Raw genomic sequence first — 20921 nt, 5'->3', positions numbered from 1 at the left:
AGTACCGGAATATAACTTTCTCTCCTTACTTTCATTTTATTCTTCTGCTTTCCACGACCGCACACACAATCTTGTTAATTCTGACGGATACATTCAGTCCGACTCACAACAAACAAGCGGGATTTGTTTTTAAACTTAAGATGCAGTTTCCATCGCGGTGGCGGTAGCAGTTTCCTCGGTGTACTTGCCCTTGTCCTTGTTGAGGGCGGCCAGACGTCCCTTCGCTCGGCGATCTAGAATCTTCTTACGATCCTTATCCATCTTCAGCTTGACGATCACACACTTCGACGGGTGTACACCGACATAAACATTCGATCCGTTCGCCTTCTCACGCTGGATACGTTCAATGTACACGACATACTTCTTACGGTACACCTGCACTACCTTGCCAACTTGATTGCCTTTGTAGTGTCCTCGCACTACCTGCACTTCATCGTCCTTGCGGATCGGCATGGAGCGGACATTGTACTTCTGCTTCAGCTCCTTTGACAGTGGAGCTGACATTATCTTCCTACGGATGTGCGATGGAGCCTGGAAGTGCCGCTTGCGGCTCTTGCGTCGCGACGAAGAAACGTGTTTGTTTAGTTTCATCTTTCTCCGCGGCTGGAAACGAAAAACACGAATGATTTTTTAATCAGCTACTGATGCCGCACAATCGAACATAGCACGGGCCGGTTATGAGCGAATTTTATCACTACTTACAATAATATACTCGTACACCCGAAAAACGCGTGCTTCACGTAGTTCAAGATGTCGGAAGGAAAGAATTTTAGGTAGACGTTCATGACAAGGTGGCAGGGTTGTTACAAATCAAGGTATGCCTGCCATCAAAACATACGGGGGTAGGATGCTATGGTTTTCAACGTTCCTTTTGTGTTGTTATCCATGAGCTATGAATTCTATTATTATTTAACCATTTTAATAGAAATTGTTTTTAGATTTCAATAAATAATTTAAGTGACTATTTTTAAAATTCCGAGCATTACAGTTATCAGCCCATTATTACCTCCAACAAGATGGGATTGAATTAAGGAGTATTTTTATTGAAACTCAAGATTTGTACATTTTAATTTAAATTACATTTATTGTTTAATCACGTTATTACATTTATTTGCCGTTTGTTTTTTAGAAGCGATTATTACACTTTTTTTATTATTTTTTACGCTTAAGTGCAAGCATATTTCATACATTTTTCATAGATTCTTAATCATTTGCTTAAGTATCGTTTTTACAGTAGCAGCACATTAGTTGAGTGATTTTTGTTTCATTTTAATAAAGCATTACTTATGTTGCTAATTAAAAGAAACATATTTATTAAACTCTAAATTTTCTGATACCTTTATGCATTGCATTGTTAGTATACTTTGCAAAGAGGCAGGAATTTGTTTTTTTAATATTGCATTACAAGTCCATTTCATTATCAGCATTGTTTGAAATATTATAACATAAATTCGTAAAATTGCACACCGAGAACACCGAACGGATTAAAATTGAATATTCTTGCAAAATTCAAGAACATAAAAAAGAACTGTTTAAACCAACGGAATGAATAGCATGAAGTTTAACATACTACTTACAATTGTACTAGCACTACACTAAACATCATCAAATAGTCCTTTCGGCTTAGAGCTAGAACGTCCTGCGCTCTCCGAACGGTAATCGTCGTCTTCAAACGTTGTACCATAACCCTTAAAGCCAACGGATACACCCGTGCTCACACCGAACCGTTCATTAATTTCCTGGGATAACGATCGATTTATGTCGTCCACTCCTCTTGCGTTATTGCCGTTGGTGCTATAATCCAGCCTATCGCCATGCCCCACTAGATCGTCGTTCGGGCCAACGTTATCGAGATTGCGTGATTTAAACTTGGATACTATGTTACTGCCTCCACCGCCATTACTACCCATGCCTCCTATATTCGCATTAGAACTGCCGTGTCCTGTGCTGCTGGATCCTCCGTCACGGCTGATCTGTCCAAGAACGTTATCACGTCGCCGAGCCAACGCGTCTTCTGCTCGCTGGCGTTTACGTTTTTCGCGCACAATTAAATCTTTACCTTCCTGAACCAGTTCATCGGCTATGGTTTCATTTAGCATAAACTGTTGAAATCCAAGAGCGTTCAATGCACGGCTTCCCAATGAGAACCAGGTGGCCAAGCAGAACGCAAGCATTACCATTGGAAAATATATATTGAATCCATCCGAAATTATACCGAGTACATCCATGTGTCCCATGATCTGAGTGTAATGCGTCTCGAGAACACGTTCTTTTATAATGTGAGAATCCATATGTATCATGCCGAGAAAATTGAGGCACATGGGCGGCGTTAGTCGACACAGCAGCATACCACTAAAGATCAAGCTATATTCATTTGTTTGGTGGTGCGCGGCCAGGTAATAGAGATTCAAGAATTTGATGCGAAATACGGTGGAATAAGCACAGTAGCATAGATAGCAGAGGGTGAGCATAGAAAATAGTTCAATTGTAACAAAATCATAGCTGCCTTTGGCTACGTTCAGCACGTTAGCAAAGATGGAAAGGACTGGTTTACGGTTGAAAAATGTAAGCTCACTCCAAACAACTGTGAACGAAAGGAAAGCTGTTATAACTGCCAAGGCTTTCAAAAACGGTGCTTTAACGACACACTCCCAATACCAATCAACAGTCGGGCTGTAAATAACGCGCGCAAGTCCGACACGATGCTTCGGAAACTCCCTCTTAAATCGGTGATCTAGTGAAACGGCGTTCTTGGCTACGTCTTCAAGGTGTAGTACTTTGTTGACTTGCACACTCCATAGAGCTTCAGTACGCTGAAGCGTTTGCAGGGATTTTATAACCTGGCGGTGCAGTCGTACCAGGGCTTTTTCAGATGGAATGGCCTTGGGAGAGCCATCTTCCCGGCTGATACGATTCGCTCTTTCCATTAGCTCAGTCGGTACTTTCCGTATAATTGTTTCCAATGCGGGTCGTAGTTCATGCCGGGGTGGTATTGCGCGACTAGCCGACTGCAAACTTTCCAACACGTCGTCAACATTTTCTTCGGCCTCTGCCTTTTCCGAGCTTAATTTTGAAAGCTTGAAGTATGCATATTGGAGGGTGAAGCCCGGTTTTGAATTATTCCATAGGCTTCGTGGAACTTCCACCAATGCGTAACCCAGCAGCAACACAAGCAGAAACAGCCCCCACGTGTTGGAGGCAGATGAGGCGATCGCTTTTAACTTTTGCCAGTCCAGAGAAATGCCTGGTTGTAAGGCAAGGTATATCAGCAGGATGCCACAGATAAACAGATACGTGCCATAATATATAGCGTTATCTACAAGTGCCGATCGCAGTTTACCCTTGATAGTGAAATCTCCTGCTTTCAGATATGACTGCATTAAGGGCATAATCAACCACGTTAAGAATTGTGACGACCAGTAGATAATACGCCATAAATTCGGAAATACTTCCTCCTCTACCATGCCCCACGGTCGCTGACAGATTACATCAGGCCCGTTATTATTGGATCCATTGCTGGTAATGTTATGCTCCTGCAGACATTGTCGATATACAGTCTGGAAAATAAATTATACCAATAGTGTGAGAATGGATAATACTAAGTCTGACCTGCAGAAAGGCAAAATTACTCACCGAGGTGACATCTAGTGGAATGGTGAATACTATCAGGAACGAAAAACTCCACGCCGTCAAAACAGAGAAAGTCACTATCGGATGTTGCCGCTGAATGCAACCATAGCGATACAATGATATGGAAGCCAACAGCAGTGCCAAACAGATCGAAAACACTAGTAGGTAGGCCATTTCACCGGTCGATTTATAGAACCGTGTGTTCAAAAGTTATTGCTGCTCTTATTTGCTGCAGTGCGGATTCGAGTTTCTTGCAGCTGTCGCTGGGCCTCTTTGTGCATTCTTTCCAGCTTCTCCAAACTGAACGACTTCAGTGGAAGTAGTTGTGGTTTGCAAAGCTGAAACTCTTGTTTTTTCTCGAAAAACAACTTACCGCTGGTGGGCAAAATAAGTGTAATCGGTTGTTGTTTTACGTTTTTGCCCTTTTCTTCGGTGGAAGATGAAAACGTTTCAGTAGGTGCAGGAATATCGTTCACCATTAGGGACATTGCAACACATGGTAAGGCGCCCGCAATACCGCCGCGAGGTCCCAACTAAATGCAAAAAAGATTGCGAAAATATTAATTGTACCTATGGGGTAATCGAAAGGGGAGTGGGTTTGAGAAATTATCGATTTTTCTTACCACGAACGAAGTAAGCAATCCTAATGGCCGTGTTACTTTGGTTTAACACAGGAAGCAGACAATGTTTCCAGTATATCAAAAAACAAATAACGAGAGTAAACTGCGCCGATTTTGCTTGGGAATAATCTAACACTAAGACGGTAGATTATTGAAATGGAATGAGTGAGATTTCTACAGTACGGCGGTGTTTTGGATAGATACCGTCATAAAAGTCAGATATAACATAAGGTTGACTTCTTTTCTCGTTCACGGTCCGGGATCTTTCGTCCAAGTGAACAATCAATCGAAATGAACTCGGCGATGTAAACAATTTTAAATTGCAATTTCATATGCAATGAATCAAATTTTTAAATTAAAAAGGGTTTTTAAGTATTACTTTGCATTCATTTACTTCCATTCTGATTTATCAAATTAGATAGAGTATAGTGAGTGTACAACATAAATAGGTAAGAACACACAAGATAAAAATACTTTTCAATATGTACAATTTGATATCTAGCACTTAAACATTTGAAGAACTGTGATTACAAAATCTATAAAACGGCTGATAATCATCATGGATATTTTTGGCACGACCGAATGTTCATAAATATAAGTCTAGCTACAGGAAAATATTGATTTATGGACGACTGAAAAAATAATAAATAGAATTATATATCTTCCAAAATCCTGTCGATTATATTCTAGCTAATTTTACTCAGAATCCGCACTCCTGCTGCAATAGATGAACTAAATTGACATACGCTTGAGACTTATAGTACTTGTTATTATATCAGCTGGATGGTATCCTTGGTCAAGAAGAAATTCATGTTCGTGGGTGGTGTAACTGTTACCTCCGAGACAAGTGCAAGAACAAACTGATGTATCATCTTCTTCCATCTCTGAACAGTAATTCAAATTAGCGCAAGAAAGTAATTTTCCTGTTGATTCACATTCATACGTTGTGAGACCGTCGACTGAAGATTGCATCTCCGCTTCTTCTCGACGAATATCTTCTGCATTCCTAAAAATAAAAAAGGAATAAAATAAATGATTTTACGCGCACCATAAGGACGATTGTGGACAGTTGTGTACATACATAGTCATAAACCTTAATACCAGAAGATTAATGCTGGCAGCAACCACTGCTAGTCCAAATAAAATAAAAACTAAGCTTAACGCAACATAGCCTGGCTTATTTATCAGTGCCTGATCATTCTGCAGAGCCACATAATCTCCGAACCCGATCGTTGTCAGTGTTACAAAGCAGTAGTAAAAGCTGTCGAAATAGCTCCATCCTTCGTATCGTGAAAACACAGCTGCTCCGGTCGTAATAATAACCGACGAAAGTAATCCCGTTGCAAGCATCAGATTCATCTCGGTAGCTTCCGTTTGCTGGCAGCGCAGATATTTTTTCGCTCGGCGAATTACAACCGATGCAAACTTGTTCAAACGTTCGCCAATGCTTTGGAACATGACGAGCCCCAACGGAATACCCACCATGGCGTAGGCCATGCAAAAAGCCTTCCCGCCAATCGTAACTGGCGTGGAATGGCCATAACCTATCATTGCCAGGACAACTGTGGCAAAATAGAATGCTCCGGCAAACTTCCATTGAGGACCTGCTTTGTGTGGCTTGTTCTCCGTTATCACAATCTCAATCATATGGTAATCCTCCGGAGTGATGTTGTACTTGGCCACAAAGTTTGCTTTCACACCTAAAAAGAAAGTTCATACGCATTATGCGGCACGTCCCATTCTTACATGGATGACATTACTTTTCAGAAATTCCCATCGTCTTGCTTCTGTTTCCGATTCTAGGGCATCAAACACGGCTGCTCCTATTAGCAGATAAGTAAAAGTACATACAACTAACGACAACGTACGAATGTTTTGCCGTTTCATAGTGAAAATTGTAACACTTGGCGGTTTGTACGAATTGTGGTTTTTCCTGATGGGTTAGATTTTTCAGAGATATCCTTGTTATCACGATTCGAACGTCCTGCAAGTGTCATGCTCATGGGTTTTCATTTTCAGCGCTCTGCGGTCAGACGGAATGTGGCTAGGAAAGAAAAGTTCATTGAAAACTTTGGAATTATAATTTTGGCTTGGCCTCAACAAGACATATAAAATATACACTAGAAAATTTTCGTTATCATCACTGAGTACTACAAATGTCTTTACAGAAACACTTGAGTATGCTAAGAATAGTATACCAGAAAGGATGCTGTTTATTTTTCCACTGCAAGAAAGGAATTGATGAATTTCCAGAGAGGATAGGATTCGTAGAGAGACCATGAGAATACGGAGTAAAAACAATTACACTCTCTTGATTACGCGTCTGCGTACAAGTATACCGCCAAAACAGCTTCATCGTTTGGCAGACTATGAGTACACGAAAGGGTAATGTAACTACGCATAAGCCACCAAGGAAATAAACACATAGGATCTAGGAAAAGGCAGGGACCCGAGAAGTAACGTTAGCATTTGTAAAAGGAAAGTGCAATCCATCATCAAATCTGTCTGCATAATCTTATCACTTCTGTGTACTACGAAACGAGTTCACGTCCAGTTGTGAGTAGTGTCATAAGCGGAAACAGACTCTGAAAATAACCGAGCTTTTCTAGCGAGCATCCGCACGTCAGGATACACTCTATGCTCAAGTAGTAATCGCTTTGGTATTTGCAGTTTGCACCCGGTATTACTACGATCACTAGGAAATGATGAAATCGATTTTTTTCGCAATCGTTGCCCTGATGTTCGCGGCAGTGTTCATGCAGCAGGAGCAAGCATCAGCCCAGCTGACTGACTCGGATGCTGTGTCAAGTAAGTTAAAATCGATGTTGGATTGTGACAAAGATGATCGTACGACGTAATAGTACAGTAAATCGCCTTTTGCCGGGAATGACCTTTCAGTTCCGGTGCATTTCCGTCTACCAGACCACTCACACATATCCCTGCACTCTGAACGCATACCACCGAAAGAGATGGTTGCGTTAGGTGCTGGGCTACAACCATCTGAGCTCTTTGTTTTGAATCACTCGCGGTTCACGTTTCATCGACAAACACTTTCACAGCTGATGATTGCGATGCAATGGGAAAATGAAAAATTATTATTATTATTATTATTATTATTATTTATGGACGGCCAGGGCGTATTTAGTTTTGTATAGCTATTTGTAAGCTGAAAGGCATTTCCTTCAAACACCCATTGTGATCCTTATCCCGGGCTGACTTGGTTGGAAAATGAAAAAGAAAACTACACACCAGACACATCCCTCAGACACAACGAAGTCTTAAGAAGTTATCAGCCTATTGTGCTGTGATTATGCTTGCCAGCGATATTTTATCCGCCTACCACGGGTTTGACTAGACATCATGTCACATTCTGCAGCAATACCCAAAGCCATTACTCATGCTCGTACGTCGCGAAGAAGATACAGTCTCCTAAATTTTTATCGTTTCTCATGACCCGCAGGCATTGATGAATGGAACTACATGAACAGAAGTTGTTCTGCTAAGCTTCATGATCAAATCAACAAGGAATTCGATGCGGCGATCTTTTACATGCAGTATGCCGCATATTTTGCGCAGTACCAGGTCAATCTGCCAGGATTTGAAAAATTCTTCTTCAATGCTGCCTCCGAGGAACGAGAACATGGAATGAAGTTGATTGACTACGCCCTTATGCGCGGTCAAAAGCCCATCGACCGGAACACCTTCACATTGCACTATGTAAGTTACGGCATATATTATTTCGATCTTTGAGTGTATTTTACTGAACTGAAACATCTTTCAATAGGGAAACCAAATTCAACGTCCGACTCCGGAACAAGGATCGGTGGCTCTGACTGCTTTGAGAGCAGCACTCGCTAAGGAGCAGGAAGTGACTAAGAGCATTCGCGAACTTATCAAAATCTGTGAGGAAGATCATAATGATTATCACCTGGTGGATTACTTGGCAGGTGTATTTCTTGAAGAGCAACACCAAGGACAACGTGATCTTGCAGGAAAAATTAGTATGTTGAAAAAAGTACTCCAGACTAACCCTAAATTGGGTGAATTTATCTTCGATAAGCAAAATATGTAAAAAGCAATATGAGTAAATAACCATCTCCAGTTCGCTTTGGATGGAAAACACAAAAATATTTCCCATTTTTTACAAATTTAATTATGAATGAAACACATTGGTCCTAATACTATGCTCTGTATATTGATGTGAAATCAATGGAAAGCAAAATCAGGACAACAAAATGTAGTCAAACGGTTAAATACACGGCATCATAACCCGGTCAAATAAATTTTAATTATTTTACGTAGCTAAATAAATACAAAAACAAAATACTTAAATGTTTTAAACGTTATTTTAAATCAATTTAATGACGAATGTGTGGTTGATTCACAAGATCGCTCTTTCTTTCTTATATTAAACATTTTCATTTTCTACAGCAATGTAAATACTCAAAAAGTGATCTATATTTTTATTTTATCGAAAAATGACACACCTCTCTGTATATTTTTCTTGTGTTAAAATGACAATAAGAATTACACTCAGTGCATGATATCACATTTCAAATACTCCTTTCCACATCTTGTAAGATGCTTCTGTTTTATTACAAAGTTTTTGTTTATTGGTAGAACTTATTTGGAAGTATATTGAATGTTTGCACTGCCATTTAAACACGGGAATCGAATTTCAATAACGATTTGAAGAGGTAGTTTATGGTACATTTTTACATATTTTGCTTATCGAAAAGGAACTCGCCCAAATTGGGATTCGTTTTCAGCATTTTACTCAACATGGTTATTTTTCCTGCAAGATCACGTTGTCCTTGGTGTTGCTCTTCAAGGAATTCCCCAGTCAAGTAATCCACCAGGTGATAATCATTATGATCTTCCTCACAGATTTTGATAAGTTCGCGAATGCTCTTAGTCACTTCCTGCTCCTTAGCGAGTGCTGCTCTCAAAGCAGTCAGAGCCACCGATCCTTGTTCCGGAGCCGGACGTTGAATTTGGTTTCCCTATTGGAAGATGTTTCAGTTCAGTAAAATACACTCAAAGATCGAAATAATATATGCCGTAACTTACATAGTGCAATGTGAAGGTGTTCCGGTCGATGGGCTTTTGACCGCGCATAAGGGCGTAGTCGATCAACTTCATTCCATGTTCTCGTTCCTCGGAGGCAGCATTGAAGAAGAATTTTTCAAATCCTGGCAGATTGACCTGGTACTGCGCAAAATATGCGGCATACTGCATGTAAAAGATCGCCGCATCGAATTCCTTGTTGATTTGATCATGGAGCTTAGCTGAACAACTTCTATTCATGTAGTTCCATTCATCAGTGCCTGCAGGGAATAAGAAAAGATAAAAATTGAGGATACTGTATCGACTCCGCGACGTATAAGCATGAGTAATGGCTTTGGGCGTTGCCGCAAAATGTACCCTTGAGGCATGAGAAAAAAAATTCTGACAAGCATAATCACAGCACAAAAGACCGTATCATAATGGCCCATAACTTTTTTAAACTTCGTTATCACAGCGGGATGCGTCTGGTGTTTCGTTTTCTTTTTCATTTTCCCATTGCATCGCAATCATCAGCTGTGAGAGTGTTAGCCGGTGAGACGTGAACCGCGAGGGAATCAAAACAAAGAGCTCACATGGTTGTAGCTCAGCACGTACACAGCCGAGTGATATGCGTTCTGAGTGCCGGGATATGTGTGAGTGCCTGGTAGACGGAATTGCTCCGGAACTGTAGGACTGTTCAACGTAGAAATCTATTTACTGTACAATTACGTCGTACGATCATCTTTGTCACAATTTACCGTCGATTTTCAAACAAATTTTACAAAAATGTAGGCAAATAAATGTACTTACTTGACACAGCATCCGAGTCAGTCAGCTGGGCTGATGCTTGCTCCTGCTGCATGAACACTGCCGCGAACATCAGGGCAACGATTGCGAAAAAAATCGATTTCATCATTTCCTAGTGATCGTAGTAATACCGGGTGCAAACTGCAAATACCAAAACGAAGATTACAACTTGATCATGAAGTGCACTTTCGGAAGTGACGGACGCTCGCTGGAAAAGCTCGGTTGCTTTTGGAGCCTGTTTCCGCTTATAACACTACTCACAACTGAGCGTGAACTCGTTTCGTGGTTAAATTGATTAAACACGTAGGTTGTCAGCCTTTATACGCACTGGCACAGAAGGACGACACCGTCGCTGGCAAATTTGTAGATTTGGATTAGTTGTACTTTCCTTTGAACAATTTGACGTTTCTTTACTGCTCCGCTGATGCGCGCTCTCTACTTGCTTACTGCGATTTGTTCTCATCAAAGGAGTCGTCTGGTCAATTTATTGGGTGGTTTAGCTGTTGCTCACACGTACACAGCGATAACAATCGCCTGAGTGCCCGAAATGGTTCTGATGGTTGCAGATGGTTTGAGACTTTGCGCACGTACCTGATCAATTTAAACCAAACAATTGATCAAATCTAGATTTAGAGAAGACTTGCTCGTTTTCACGTAGCACCTGATATTGATCTCTATTATTCCCTATCGTTAATTGTGACAATGACATTAAAACAAACACCATCGTGTCAATACTGTTTCATGTCAGTCCCAGTTACCACTACTAACGCATTTGGACAGAACAAAACTCACATCGCGTCCGTCCAGTCACTCACAATTGGTCTGAAGTTTTCGAGGAAGTAAGACGTAAATCGTGTTTCGTGTCGGGTAAAATTCGTCAATTTCCAGCGAATCTTTCGCTAGCTGTCGCAGAATTAAACATACATTAACGGAAAGGTTTTCGTCGAATCTAGAAGGTTCACGAAATCTAGGTTTTGTAAGTGCATTATAGTAGGAGCATATTCGCAGTCAGCTACCAATCACCCTAGAGCTGCGTAATTGACAGAAGAACGAACGGATTTTGTTTGCGATGGCTAAAATGAACATTGCGGTCGTGCTGGGATTTGTGCTTGTGGCATCAGCTGTTGCGACGGACCACAGTGCTAACGATTGTGAAGTTAACATTGGTACGTATTGTTCTTGATGTGCAAGATAATAACCTTACAATGCGTGGAACTAAATGTAGGATATCCTTTCCTGACATTGCAGAAGAATGTTCTCCGACGTATTCCAGCTTCCTATCGCGAGCGGGAAAAACGATTGAGAATGACCTGAAGCTTTACGCCAGCCAACTAGTGGACAAATCTTTCCACTTTTTGATGATGTCGTCAGCGTTTAACAAGCACAGCCTGGACCGACCCGGTTTTGAGAAATTGTACCGCAAAATAAGCGACAAAGCATGGGAGGATGCTATTGATTTGATTAAGTATCAGAGTCGCCGTGGTTCATTCGGACATCTAGTTCAACCTAGCAAGGGTGAGAATTACGGTAAAGTTTTGGACGTGCAGGAGCTCAGCTCGTTGCAGTTCGCTCTGGACTATGAAAAGACCATGGCCAAGGAAGCTCATGCCATCCATCGTAAGATCTCTCATGCCCACTCGAAGGCTGGTTCAAATGGATCCGACGATGTTTACTACTACGATCCGGATGCAGCTCACTACTTGGACGAAAAGCTTATCGAGGATCAGTCCGGTGTCGTTCGTGATCTGGCTGGTTACATTCATAACCTGAAACACTTTACCAGCCAGCAGGACAAGGCTGGAGATTTGGGCAACCACTTGTTTGATGAATACTTGGAGAAAACTGTATAAAAATCAATAGTATAAGGGAGCCAAGCATTGATGTATTCCATTAGGTCCGCTACACTCCCTGTGATTTATTTTCCTCTATAATGGTTGCAATAAACAGAAAATCAAATATGTGATTCGAAATAGATTTCTTTACAGTATACGTTTAAACACAATTGTTTGTTATGGTAACATGTCGGTCATGCTGATCAAGCCTCAAAGGAATACTAGATGGACGTTGTACCATCATTTCAACGCCTTTTCTACTGCAAGAAAGTGGGCGTTATCAGTGTGCCCTTACATGTATAAAAATGCACGCCGTAATTTAATCCCGTAAAGCGATCGAGTTTGATCACCTCGGTCATATTTGTATCAGACAGCTCATTATCGGTAGCAAAAATAAACAAAGAATTATAAATTTCCCGATATTTCTCTGCATGTGAATATTTTTTAACTTGTTGTATGATTTTGTACAGAGCGAGAAATTTCTTATGATATAAGGGACATTACTCATGCGCCCATAACAAAACCTTGTTTCCTTTCTTTGCTCTTTGTATCAAGCAAACCACTACATAAATGAAAGCCTTATCCAACGCAACCATGGTTTGCGTATGGTTGATGGTTGAGTTTGATCTGTGAGTGCCTTTCTCACGAAGGATTTATGGATGGTTCTGTGATGGCGCTCAAAACCATCATGGCAGCTTCTCAACCATAAAATGGTTTTTACCATGACATCACGTGGTCACATAGTGATATTTTTTCTTACTCATGCAAACGAATAGAAGCTATTGAACAGCTTCTTATAAGAATGAATAATTTTGTTTTTTTTAGTTTAAGTTAGTTGCACGGTAAATGTAGGATATTGCACCATATTGTTTGCGGTTGCGACGATCGAATGATGTTGCACTTTCTTGACGATGGTCTTGTCTATAAACATGCTCTATTTATAGAATATTGACTATCGTTCTATGGTTATTTTTGTACAACGTGTTAAATTCAATTGTCATTCAAATGCTTGTAATGTGTTAAATTTTTATCATATAAAGTGTTCATACACCAATGCGTAGAAAACATTTCTTTGTTCTCAAAACAGGCCAACTAATAATATGAATCACCACATGGTTGCCAGTCAATAAGTGGCAGCAGATAACAAAACCAGGAGAAGAAGGAGGAAAGTGAGGAAAATGGTTTAAGATGGTTTCGTGTGCAAAATGGTATGACACTCACTAGAACTCACACTTGCCAAACCATCTGAGTGCTGAGTCGTGTGGTTGGAGTGTGCAATAGTGGTGGCATTGGTACGGGTGCATATGACGACTAGCTACGTCTTATCTTATCTGCAACTGTAAACAAGAATGCCAATGGCCAATGACGAGCACATGGATGTAGAATAGTGGTTTATTACAACGCGATTTATACATGGTTTTCGCTAGCATGTACAAGCTACAATAAACATAAATTAAATTTTTTCTTGCATATGCTTTGTACGATATATTTATAATAGTCTTATTCTATCAGACGCGCTTTACTGTGGATCAAATTTAAAATTACAAAAAAAAAAAAAATACAATAGTTAAGTGTTGACCCACAAAGTATGGAAAGGACAGATTTGGTTATAATGGTTAGTTTACTTCACAAGGGTCTCGAATTGATGTGTATAGGCAAGCAATAAAATAACTTAACGCGGATTGTCAATAAGACCATTTAGATTTATATATTTAAGTATATATAGTCTGCGTTGAAAGCAATTGAGATCATACCCTTTTCTGCATTATTGTCGATTAGAAAGCATGAAGAATTCTTCGCGTACAGCATCATTATTATAATTATTTTTTATAGGTACATAAGTGCACATTTGCTTCACAACATAACTAAATTTTTTTGCTAATTTATACCAATACCAAGCTGAACATTCTTGCTGTATGATTCTGATAGTAGTACAACGAGCTTAACAAATAGTTTATTTAACAATTCTTTGCAAAAAAGTAAGAGTGCTCTTGTAAGTAAGAGTATATTGAACTGTTAATTCAATAATACCCTGGCACTGAATTTCGCTTTACTACTGAGGCAAGAGAATTTTATAATCAAATCGATTATTGTTTGTGTGAGTTACTGGATCACAAGGTGGCATGGTAAGTTTCCAGCTTCCAGTTGTTTTATCCGAATCACCTTCACCCATGCCTATTTTGACTGATTCCATCACAGCCAAACTGCAGTACGAAATTTTTTGCATTATTCTGCCCATGTCAGTGGTTGAACGAAGTTTTTCGCCAGTTATGAATCGCGAACATGTGTCTAAATTGGTGGCATGACCAACTATCAAAATATTCCCTTCTGAAAAAAGAAGATTACGTCAATGTTGAATATAAGTGCCTCTAATGGCAAATCATACCTGTACTATTTATGATAGATTCCGTAGCGCTAGAGTTACGATTGTAAAACTCTTCTAGTTTTTCCTGAAGGCATTCCTTAAGATCTTCAAATGTTCTCGTAGGAACATATTCTGTGGCGATGTTGTAATCAGCCGCTTTAAGCTCTTCTTTTGAGAGCCATTCTGGAATTCCATCGTGGTACCAAGCCAGCCACTCGAACAGACCTGGCTCAATGCAAAGAGGAAGCGTAGATTTTAATCCAAGCCCTTCTACTACTGAAGTGGCTGTCTGAATGCATCGAAATGCGGGTGAACAAAAGACTTTTTCAATCTGAATACCGGCATCCTTCAAACCTTCGCCCACAAGCTGTGCCTGATAGCGTCCAACATTTGTAAGTGGTGTATCCTTCTGCCAGAGGTTTGGCTTACTGTAAAGACAAAACCAGAATAAGTAGATCGTAATATAGCCTGTTCACAAACGAAATCGTAATTAATGTGTTACCGAGGAGGCAATGTTTTTGGCATATTCAAATCTTTTCTCATGTAGTTGCCTGCATCGTCGAAGCAGTATGGAACCCACGACCCGAACGTAAAATCGATACGTTCTCCATGACGCATTATAAACACTTTACGACTGCCAATTTCAGGGGATTGAATATCTTGCGTACACGTGTCGTCGTCACCAGGAATCACTTGCATCGTAGTACGTTTTTGAACCAGCTCGTGTAATTTTTCCAATGGAAACTCTTCCAACGATTTAGTTCCACCAAACATTCTGCTTGAGTTCAGATCGTCCGTAGTAGCCTGCTCAGTAGTAGGTTGTGGTATGTTCGACGAGATAGGGACCGATTCAAGTTGCGATTTACTCTGACCTACAGATACTGAAATAAGAGCCAACCAGTAGAGATTGAATTCCTCTTTTGTTAATTGGACTGGTATCACATTTCTACTTTATTTGCTTGCATTCTCTTATGTATTCGGCCCAACATGACCATACACACAATGGATTCAACAATATCAACATCACTAAGTGTTTGAAGCGTTACTCATAGATAGACTATATGGTCATGAAATAAAGATAATGCCAGCATGTTCTGAAATCATTCATTAAGCAACGGTGAATGGAGCAATGGATTACACTTTTTGAAATTTTGTTCAGCGTTAGTTTTCCGTTACAAGTGATTCGGTGAAATGAATTTGAAGTTTGATTGAATGAGGTAAAGCGAATCTCATTGTAGCTCATTTGCAAACAGTAAATTAATCGTTTCAGTAATTCTTTTTCTCTGAAAAAGTTACGATTCTTGTTTCTATGAATAGGCGATTTTCAAACCGGTTTTTTTTTTACAAAAATGTCCCGCATTAACTAACCATTTACTTTTTGATTCACCAGTAATAATGTTGCAGTTAGATGATTGTGATTTAGAATAGTTCAACAGTCAACAGGCTTCTTAAAAGATACGTATACGAGATACGAGCATTGATGACTATGTCAAACCTTATCACAAATCGTCTTATCTTTAAACGAATGGCAATTTTGCAACGAATTGGATTCGATTTTTTGCGGGTTGTGACAGTGAACGTTTCATGAAGTGCATCCATTTCAAATAATTTAAATGATGATACATTTCAAACAATATTGAATAACATAAAATCACTTGAAACAAATACGAAATAGAAACTCACCCAATACTTCCGATATTGGATCGCTGCCTTGTGAAAGAACGTTTTGCGAGGTTGCAGGGTGTACTCCATCCACCATGTCTGACATTTCTTCCAATGTCCTAGTGTCACACAGCGGCACAGTGCGGTGCATTGTCCAAGCATCCGATTCCGCTGTACGTTCTGTGTAATTTTCAGGCAAAAAGCCGGTAGTACCGGTCAACCAAGATATCCCTTCCACCCAGCCGTCAGAAGAGGTTTGAATTGCTTCCGGATTTAGGTAAATATAATCTCCGATCCGTAATTCCAATTCGTCCGTTTCACGTGGTGTATGTGGATAGAGCACTTTATGTACTTGTTTCGTGACTAGTCGGGGATCACGTGAAAATAGCCGCAACTCCCAGTTCGCTTCCGCACTGGTAGCGTCCAATTTTTCTACCAAAGTTTTCAGAGCATTGAATTGGCCAGGTGGAAATTGGTAAGCCAATGTTAAATGCAACGATTTAACGTGCGGTTCCAGCGAGATAGCTGCAAATAATAATCTCATGTAATCGTTTTTCACCGAAAAAAGGACCTGCTTCAAAGATTCGTTAATAAAGTCACATGCTCTATTGGCGTCAACTAAAAGAAAACCCTTCGATGAAGTAAAATAGGATTGAGATATAAATATACTAACATAACCAAAGTGACAAAACTAAACGCAAACTGAAAGCATTGGTGAACACTGGGTCAGTGATGGCACCAGCTGCTTACATCGACTGCTACGCGGTATACATCGGGCCGAAGTTACTCCCCCGCACCACGGAAAACAGGTTACCAATGCATCTAGCTGCTCATAGGTGTCACTAATTACTATTGTTTTCAACGTTTCCAACCGGATCCCGCAAGGACAGAAAGTGGAGATTCGATGCGTAAGAAAAGAGAGATAAATGAAACACCACCAGCCAAGGATTAGTGTAGGTTCAGGCTACGATCATCAAACAAGATGGAGATGCTCACTTGAGTGCGATACTTCTTTAACGTATTGAAGAGCTAGCCGTTTGAGATAGTTAGCATCGTCTTCAGCAACAAAAAATCCCATGAAATTTGGACTTGTATACAACTCTAGCCCGATCGGTCGATCGATTCGGGCGCCTGGAAGATTCATGAGATCCTTCAATGCTTTGGATAGTTGTGGGGCGCATTCGTCCGGGGCTTTGAAGAATGATACAAGGGTAATGTGTGGCGTAAAATTATGAGCACCGTTCCAGCCACATGTGTCTTTCGATTGCGCCCAAAAATTTTCGAGTTGTTGTAAAAACGGTCCTGTAGGACAAGCATACAGTATATACTCGCGGGGTGAACATTCATCTAGAAATGGATCGTTGACATGTGCCAGTAACCAGTCCGAAGCCAATTGAACTCCACGATTTCCGGTCGCTGCCAAAGCTTTCTCCCTAAAATAAATCGGGTATTTTCGTTATACTTTTCAACGAATTATGCCTTCTTCTGAGCCTACTTACGCTCTGTGCTTTGGGAAGCCCATCTGGAGTAAAATTTGCAATGGCGTTAAATGCTGTTTAGAAATTTTGGTAGGGGTAGGATTTTTTCGTGGCGGTAACGCAGCCATGATTCTTCAAGGTCAACGTACGATAATTTGTCCGAACTAATTTATAATTATTTGGTAACACGTCAAACAGGTGATATTTATGAGATAATTTGGCCTAATTGATATTGCAAATCAATGGACTACAATTCACAAATGCAACCATATTGTTCAATAGGATTTGTACAAAATACACTGTATGTGTGATTAGTAAAATGATATACAATAAACACTTTCTTGTAGCTGGAGATCTAAAATCTTCATTAATATACTGTTATTAAACTCAAAATTGTTGTGCTGCGCAAAACACGAATTCTTTTACGTTGATAGCCGGTAGCACAACTAGAATTTTAAAGCAATATTTATAGAAATGCAAACACTAATCAAGGAATAAATAAGCTAAGCTACCAAATTAAAAAAAATTATTTGTTACTGCGTAAGTGCGTGTTGGCTAACTTCTCTTCTTCTTTTGTTAAGTTTAACGTTTTGAGTGAGGAATAATGATAGCTAAGCTATTCCTTATTTACCTATGTATCTAATGAAAACCACTTTTTACTTAAGAGCGTCTGGAACTAATGAGATTCTCTCTCGTTTTGCGGGGATTGCCTACAACATTATGACATTATTGTGGTTTCTCCTAAAGTATTTGAAAATTAATAGCGATTTGTAAACATTTTTTTCGCGTTTTTCGTAGTGTATACCTACAACAAAACTGACATGTGAATTGTACCCTAATACATTACAACTTTAAAGCATTGCTACTGACGCTCCTTTCTATTCTTATTATACAGAAAATACTTTTAGTATGAAGGGTGCAAATTCAAGTTTATGTAAATAAACGCACGCAAGTTTTTCACCAACTAAACTAATCGCATCAATCAAAACAATTACAAACGCACACTCACACATTCAGTAGAAAAGAACGTCACTTGTCAACAAAACGGCTGTCAAATTTCGACTGCAGATACGATTTCAAATATAATTTCACTCATAGGTATTTATTTAAACATTTTTATAATGACATGTATGGACAAGAAAACTGAAGCATCAACATGAAATATTTGATAATTTTGAAAAAGCAACGATTATTAAATGAATTTAAATGGAAGTGTTGGAAAATCACTTATTAATTAGACGCTGAGCTGTTACTGTCAAATGCAACATGAACTATGAAACAAATGGACATAAATCGAGAACCTCAACAGTCGCATGGTAGACACTAGACATGTTATTTGGACTATTAAGATGGTATTCTTAATGCAAAATTGTTAAAAACAAGCAAATTATATGAAAAATGTTAAGATGATGAACTATTATCAAAAAAGAATACATAGGGCTTAAATATGATTATGTAATGAAAATGGTATTGACACTACCTTGTAAGCTAGTTCAAAGAAGATTTGAAATGAATCGCACGTGTGCCTGCTTCACGATTCTTCACTGTTAGGCTATGAAAAAATTCTGGTTCGGGGAAACTTTATAGTTTCGTCAGCGACGCTTATGTAGTAAAGTTAGTGAGTTTATAATTAAGAACAAATTAATAGGTAATACCGTTTGAATATTAAATATTTGCTCTTTCGGCTGCAAACAACGCATTGGAGTAATTTACACAATTAAAATTTGAAATATTGATTGATATAGTTCACAACTGCTTCCCTTGCGTATCGAATCCCATCGTAATGGGCTCTCTTATCGCTCCATCGTAGCGTTTAACAATCATTCAGGTTTTCTCACGCAAAGTTGCTCGTTAAGAACGTAAAATGTATGAAAACACGAATTGGAACACAATAAATTTGGGCTACAAAATAATCGATACAGTCTCCAGTTTATTGATACCATTTAATGCTGATAAAAAGATTTAAAATTTACCTTACTTGATTTGTTCCTGATCAGATAACAAAGGCTATTTTTCAATTAGCATTTACAGATCCACTTTCATAGGATTTTTTTACGTGGTTGAATTAGCGTCAGACGTGACACCGGATGCTTCTGAAGCGACTGATTTATCATCTGTTGTAGGACCATCGTTGCAAGCTAGAGATGGGAATCTACGCATAAGTGCGGCACGGTATCTCGGATGGCTAATGCCGTATACGATCGGGTTATAGACCGCATTAGCTTTTGCAAAAACCGATCCCCAAATGGTAGCTAGAGGTGATATATTGGCTGTTTTGAAAACGCCTGTGTAGTTAATGACAGTGTATGGAGTCCAAGCCATGAACCACAAGGAAATGGTCACAAGCGCAACCTTGGCCAGTTTCATCTCGGTGCTTTTACCATCATCCGAAGACCGCAGTGACTGTATGTTCATGCGCTTGGCTTGTTCCCGCATATTTTTCTCGTGAGCAGATACAGCCTGCAAGCAACACCGGACACGGACGGTTCCAATTACAATGTAGTTTGAAATGGTTGATGGGTTTGAAACCAAGCGATCTTACCTTCAGAATGTAAGTGTAGGCATATATGATGGTAAATAGAGGAATGTAATAGACGAACACAGAGTAGACCAGTATGTACGATTTGTGGAACCAATCATCAGTGAGATAGTCCGTTCCGCAGGCGGTCATGTTTCCTTCAGGAACGTAACGATTCCAACCGAATATGGGAAGAATTCCCCAAAACACACCAATCAACCAGCACACCAGGATTCGCAGTATTGCACCCGTGTTAGTAAGCGGTTTGCCTGCCAATCCCTTCACAATCACGTTGTACCGATCCAGCGCGATCATCGTCATGGTCCAGATGGAACAACACCCAAAGAACGATCCAAAGAATGCGTACAGATCACACATGAGCACCCCTAGGGACCATGTCTCGAACCAACAGTTGTACACCATGGTAAAGGCGTTCGTGCCCATCATTAGAAAGTCCGACAGGGCTAGATTGACGACGAAAAGGTTCGACGGTGTGCGCAGAGATTTAGCGGTAGAGAAAATGTAGATCACCATTCCGTTGCCGATTATCGAAATCACGCCGAGCACAAAAATGACGAAACCGATGATCGAATGCCACAACGGGTTCATCGGTGGAAACTGATGCCAATGGGGATCCACCAGGTGCAGAATTTCCGGTGGCACCTTATCCACTACGGTAAGATTGATCATCGGTTGACCCCACAAACCGGGCTGCTGCACTGGTCCGTAATAAGGCATCTTGGATAGAAGCCTACCGAGCACTTGGTCTATAACTAGAGTTTCGGTCAAATAGTCTTCTAAACTATGGAGAGAACGCACTCTGTTGGCTCCTGTTTGCTAGGAACTGCTTGCGCCGAAGTCAAATATAAGACTTGTGCAGTCCTTAGCGGTGCTCCAGATATTTATTTCATAGAATAAGCCTAATCAAATTACTTGCGGAAAGGCTGGAACCACATTCGCCTT

General features: G+C 40.0%; 9 protein-coding genes across 10 annotated transcripts; 2 read left to right on the top strand and 7 right to left on the bottom strand.

The window, feature by feature from the left end:
- Positions 1–10: 10 nt before the first annotated feature.
- LOC128721831 (60S ribosomal protein L26) lies at positions 11–749 on the bottom strand. The gene is made up of 2 exons (XM_053815628.1): positions 703–749; positions 11–603 (listed from the first exon to the last, which is right to left on the bottom strand). Exon 2 carries the CDS (start codon positions 589–591, stop codon positions 136–138), a length of 456 nt encoding a protein of 151 aa, XP_053671603.1. The 5' UTR covers positions 592–603; positions 703–749; the 3' UTR covers positions 11–135.
- Positions 750–1062: 313 nt separating this feature from the next.
- Positions 1063–3804, bottom strand: LOC128730338 (LMBR1 domain-containing protein 2 homolog). Its single transcript, XM_053823382.1, has 2 exons — positions 3634–3804; positions 1063–3557 (listed from the first exon to the last, which is right to left on the bottom strand). Exons 1-2 carry the CDS (start codon positions 3802–3804, stop codon positions 1596–1598), a joined length of 2133 nt encoding a protein of 710 aa, XP_053679357.1. The 3' UTR covers positions 1063–1595.
- A 29-nt stretch (positions 3805–3833) lies between these two features.
- On the bottom strand, positions 3834–4109 carry LOC128732235 (BBSome-interacting protein 1). Its single transcript, XM_053825410.1, has one exon. The coding sequence runs from the start codon at positions 4107–4109 to the stop codon at positions 3834–3836; it is 276 nt and encodes a 91-aa protein (XP_053681385.1).
- Positions 4110–4685: 576 nt separating this feature from the next.
- On the bottom strand, positions 4686–6137 carry LOC128730341 (potassium channel subfamily K member 9). Its single transcript, XM_053823386.1, has 3 exons — positions 6011–6137; positions 5332–5950; positions 4686–5256 (listed from the first exon to the last, which is right to left on the bottom strand). Exons 1-3 carry the CDS (start codon positions 6135–6137, stop codon positions 4983–4985), a joined length of 1020 nt encoding a protein of 339 aa, XP_053679361.1. The 3' UTR covers positions 4686–4982.
- A 547-nt stretch (positions 6138–6684) lies between these two features.
- On the top strand, positions 6685–8548 carry LOC128730345 (ferritin subunit-like). Its single transcript, XM_053823389.1, has 4 exons — positions 6685–6806; positions 6921–7058; positions 7711–7967; positions 8035–8548. The coding sequence occupies exons 2-4, from the start codon at positions 6953–6955 to the stop codon at positions 8320–8322; spliced, it is 651 nt and encodes a 216-aa protein (XP_053679364.1). The 5' UTR covers positions 6685–6806; positions 6921–6952; the 3' UTR covers positions 8323–8548.
- Positions 8549–8686: 138 nt separating this feature from the next.
- Positions 8687–10553, bottom strand: LOC128730344 (ferritin subunit-like). Its single transcript, XM_053823388.1, has 4 exons — positions 10365–10553; positions 10107–10244; positions 9321–9577; positions 8687–9253 (listed from the first exon to the last, which is right to left on the bottom strand). The coding sequence occupies exons 2-4, from the start codon at positions 10210–10212 to the stop codon at positions 8966–8968; spliced, it is 651 nt and encodes a 216-aa protein (XP_053679363.1). The 5' UTR covers positions 10213–10244; positions 10365–10553; the 3' UTR covers positions 8687–8965.
- LOC128730340 (opsin-1-like) lies at positions 10514–20696 on the bottom strand. Of its 2 annotated transcripts, XM_053823385.1 has the most exons (3): positions 19983–20696; positions 19525–19900; positions 10514–10545 (listed from the first exon to the last, which is right to left on the bottom strand). In XM_053823385.1, exons 1-3 carry the CDS (start codon positions 20694–20696, stop codon positions 10514–10516), a joined length of 1122 nt encoding a protein of 373 aa, XP_053679360.1. The 2 variants fall into 2 exon arrangements, with proteins under 2 accessions (XP_053679360.1, XP_053679359.1); XM_053823384.1 differs by lacking the exon at positions 10514–10545 and having other exon boundaries at positions 19493–19900.
- LOC128730342 (soma ferritin) lies at positions 10937–12073 on the top strand. Its single transcript, XM_053823387.1, has 3 exons — positions 10937–10970; positions 11057–11269; positions 11352–12073. The coding sequence occupies exons 2-3, from the start codon at positions 11173–11175 to the stop codon at positions 11951–11953; spliced, it is 699 nt and encodes a 232-aa protein (XP_053679362.1). The 5' UTR covers positions 10937–10970; positions 11057–11172; the 3' UTR covers positions 11954–12073.
- Positions 13310–17568, bottom strand: LOC128730339 (protein UBASH3A homolog). The gene is made up of 7 exons (XM_053823383.1): positions 17462–17568; positions 16959–17395; positions 16713–16811; positions 15984–16487; positions 14803–15181; positions 14322–14728; positions 13310–14263 (listed from the first exon to the last, which is right to left on the bottom strand). Exons 1-7 carry the CDS (start codon positions 17566–17568, stop codon positions 13989–13991), a joined length of 2208 nt encoding a protein of 735 aa, XP_053679358.1. The 3' UTR covers positions 13310–13988.
- Positions 20697–20921: the final 225 nt, after the last annotated feature.

The sequence above is a fragment of the Anopheles nili genome, chromosome 2, assembly GCF_943737925.1.
Source record: "Anopheles nili chromosome 2, idAnoNiliSN_F5_01, whole genome shotgun sequence".
NCBI lineage: Eukaryota > Metazoa > Arthropoda > Insecta > Diptera > Culicidae > Anopheles > Anopheles nili.
The sequence above is the reverse complement of the archived record's forward strand: the minus strand, read 5'-3'. Positions and strand labels throughout refer to the sequence as shown.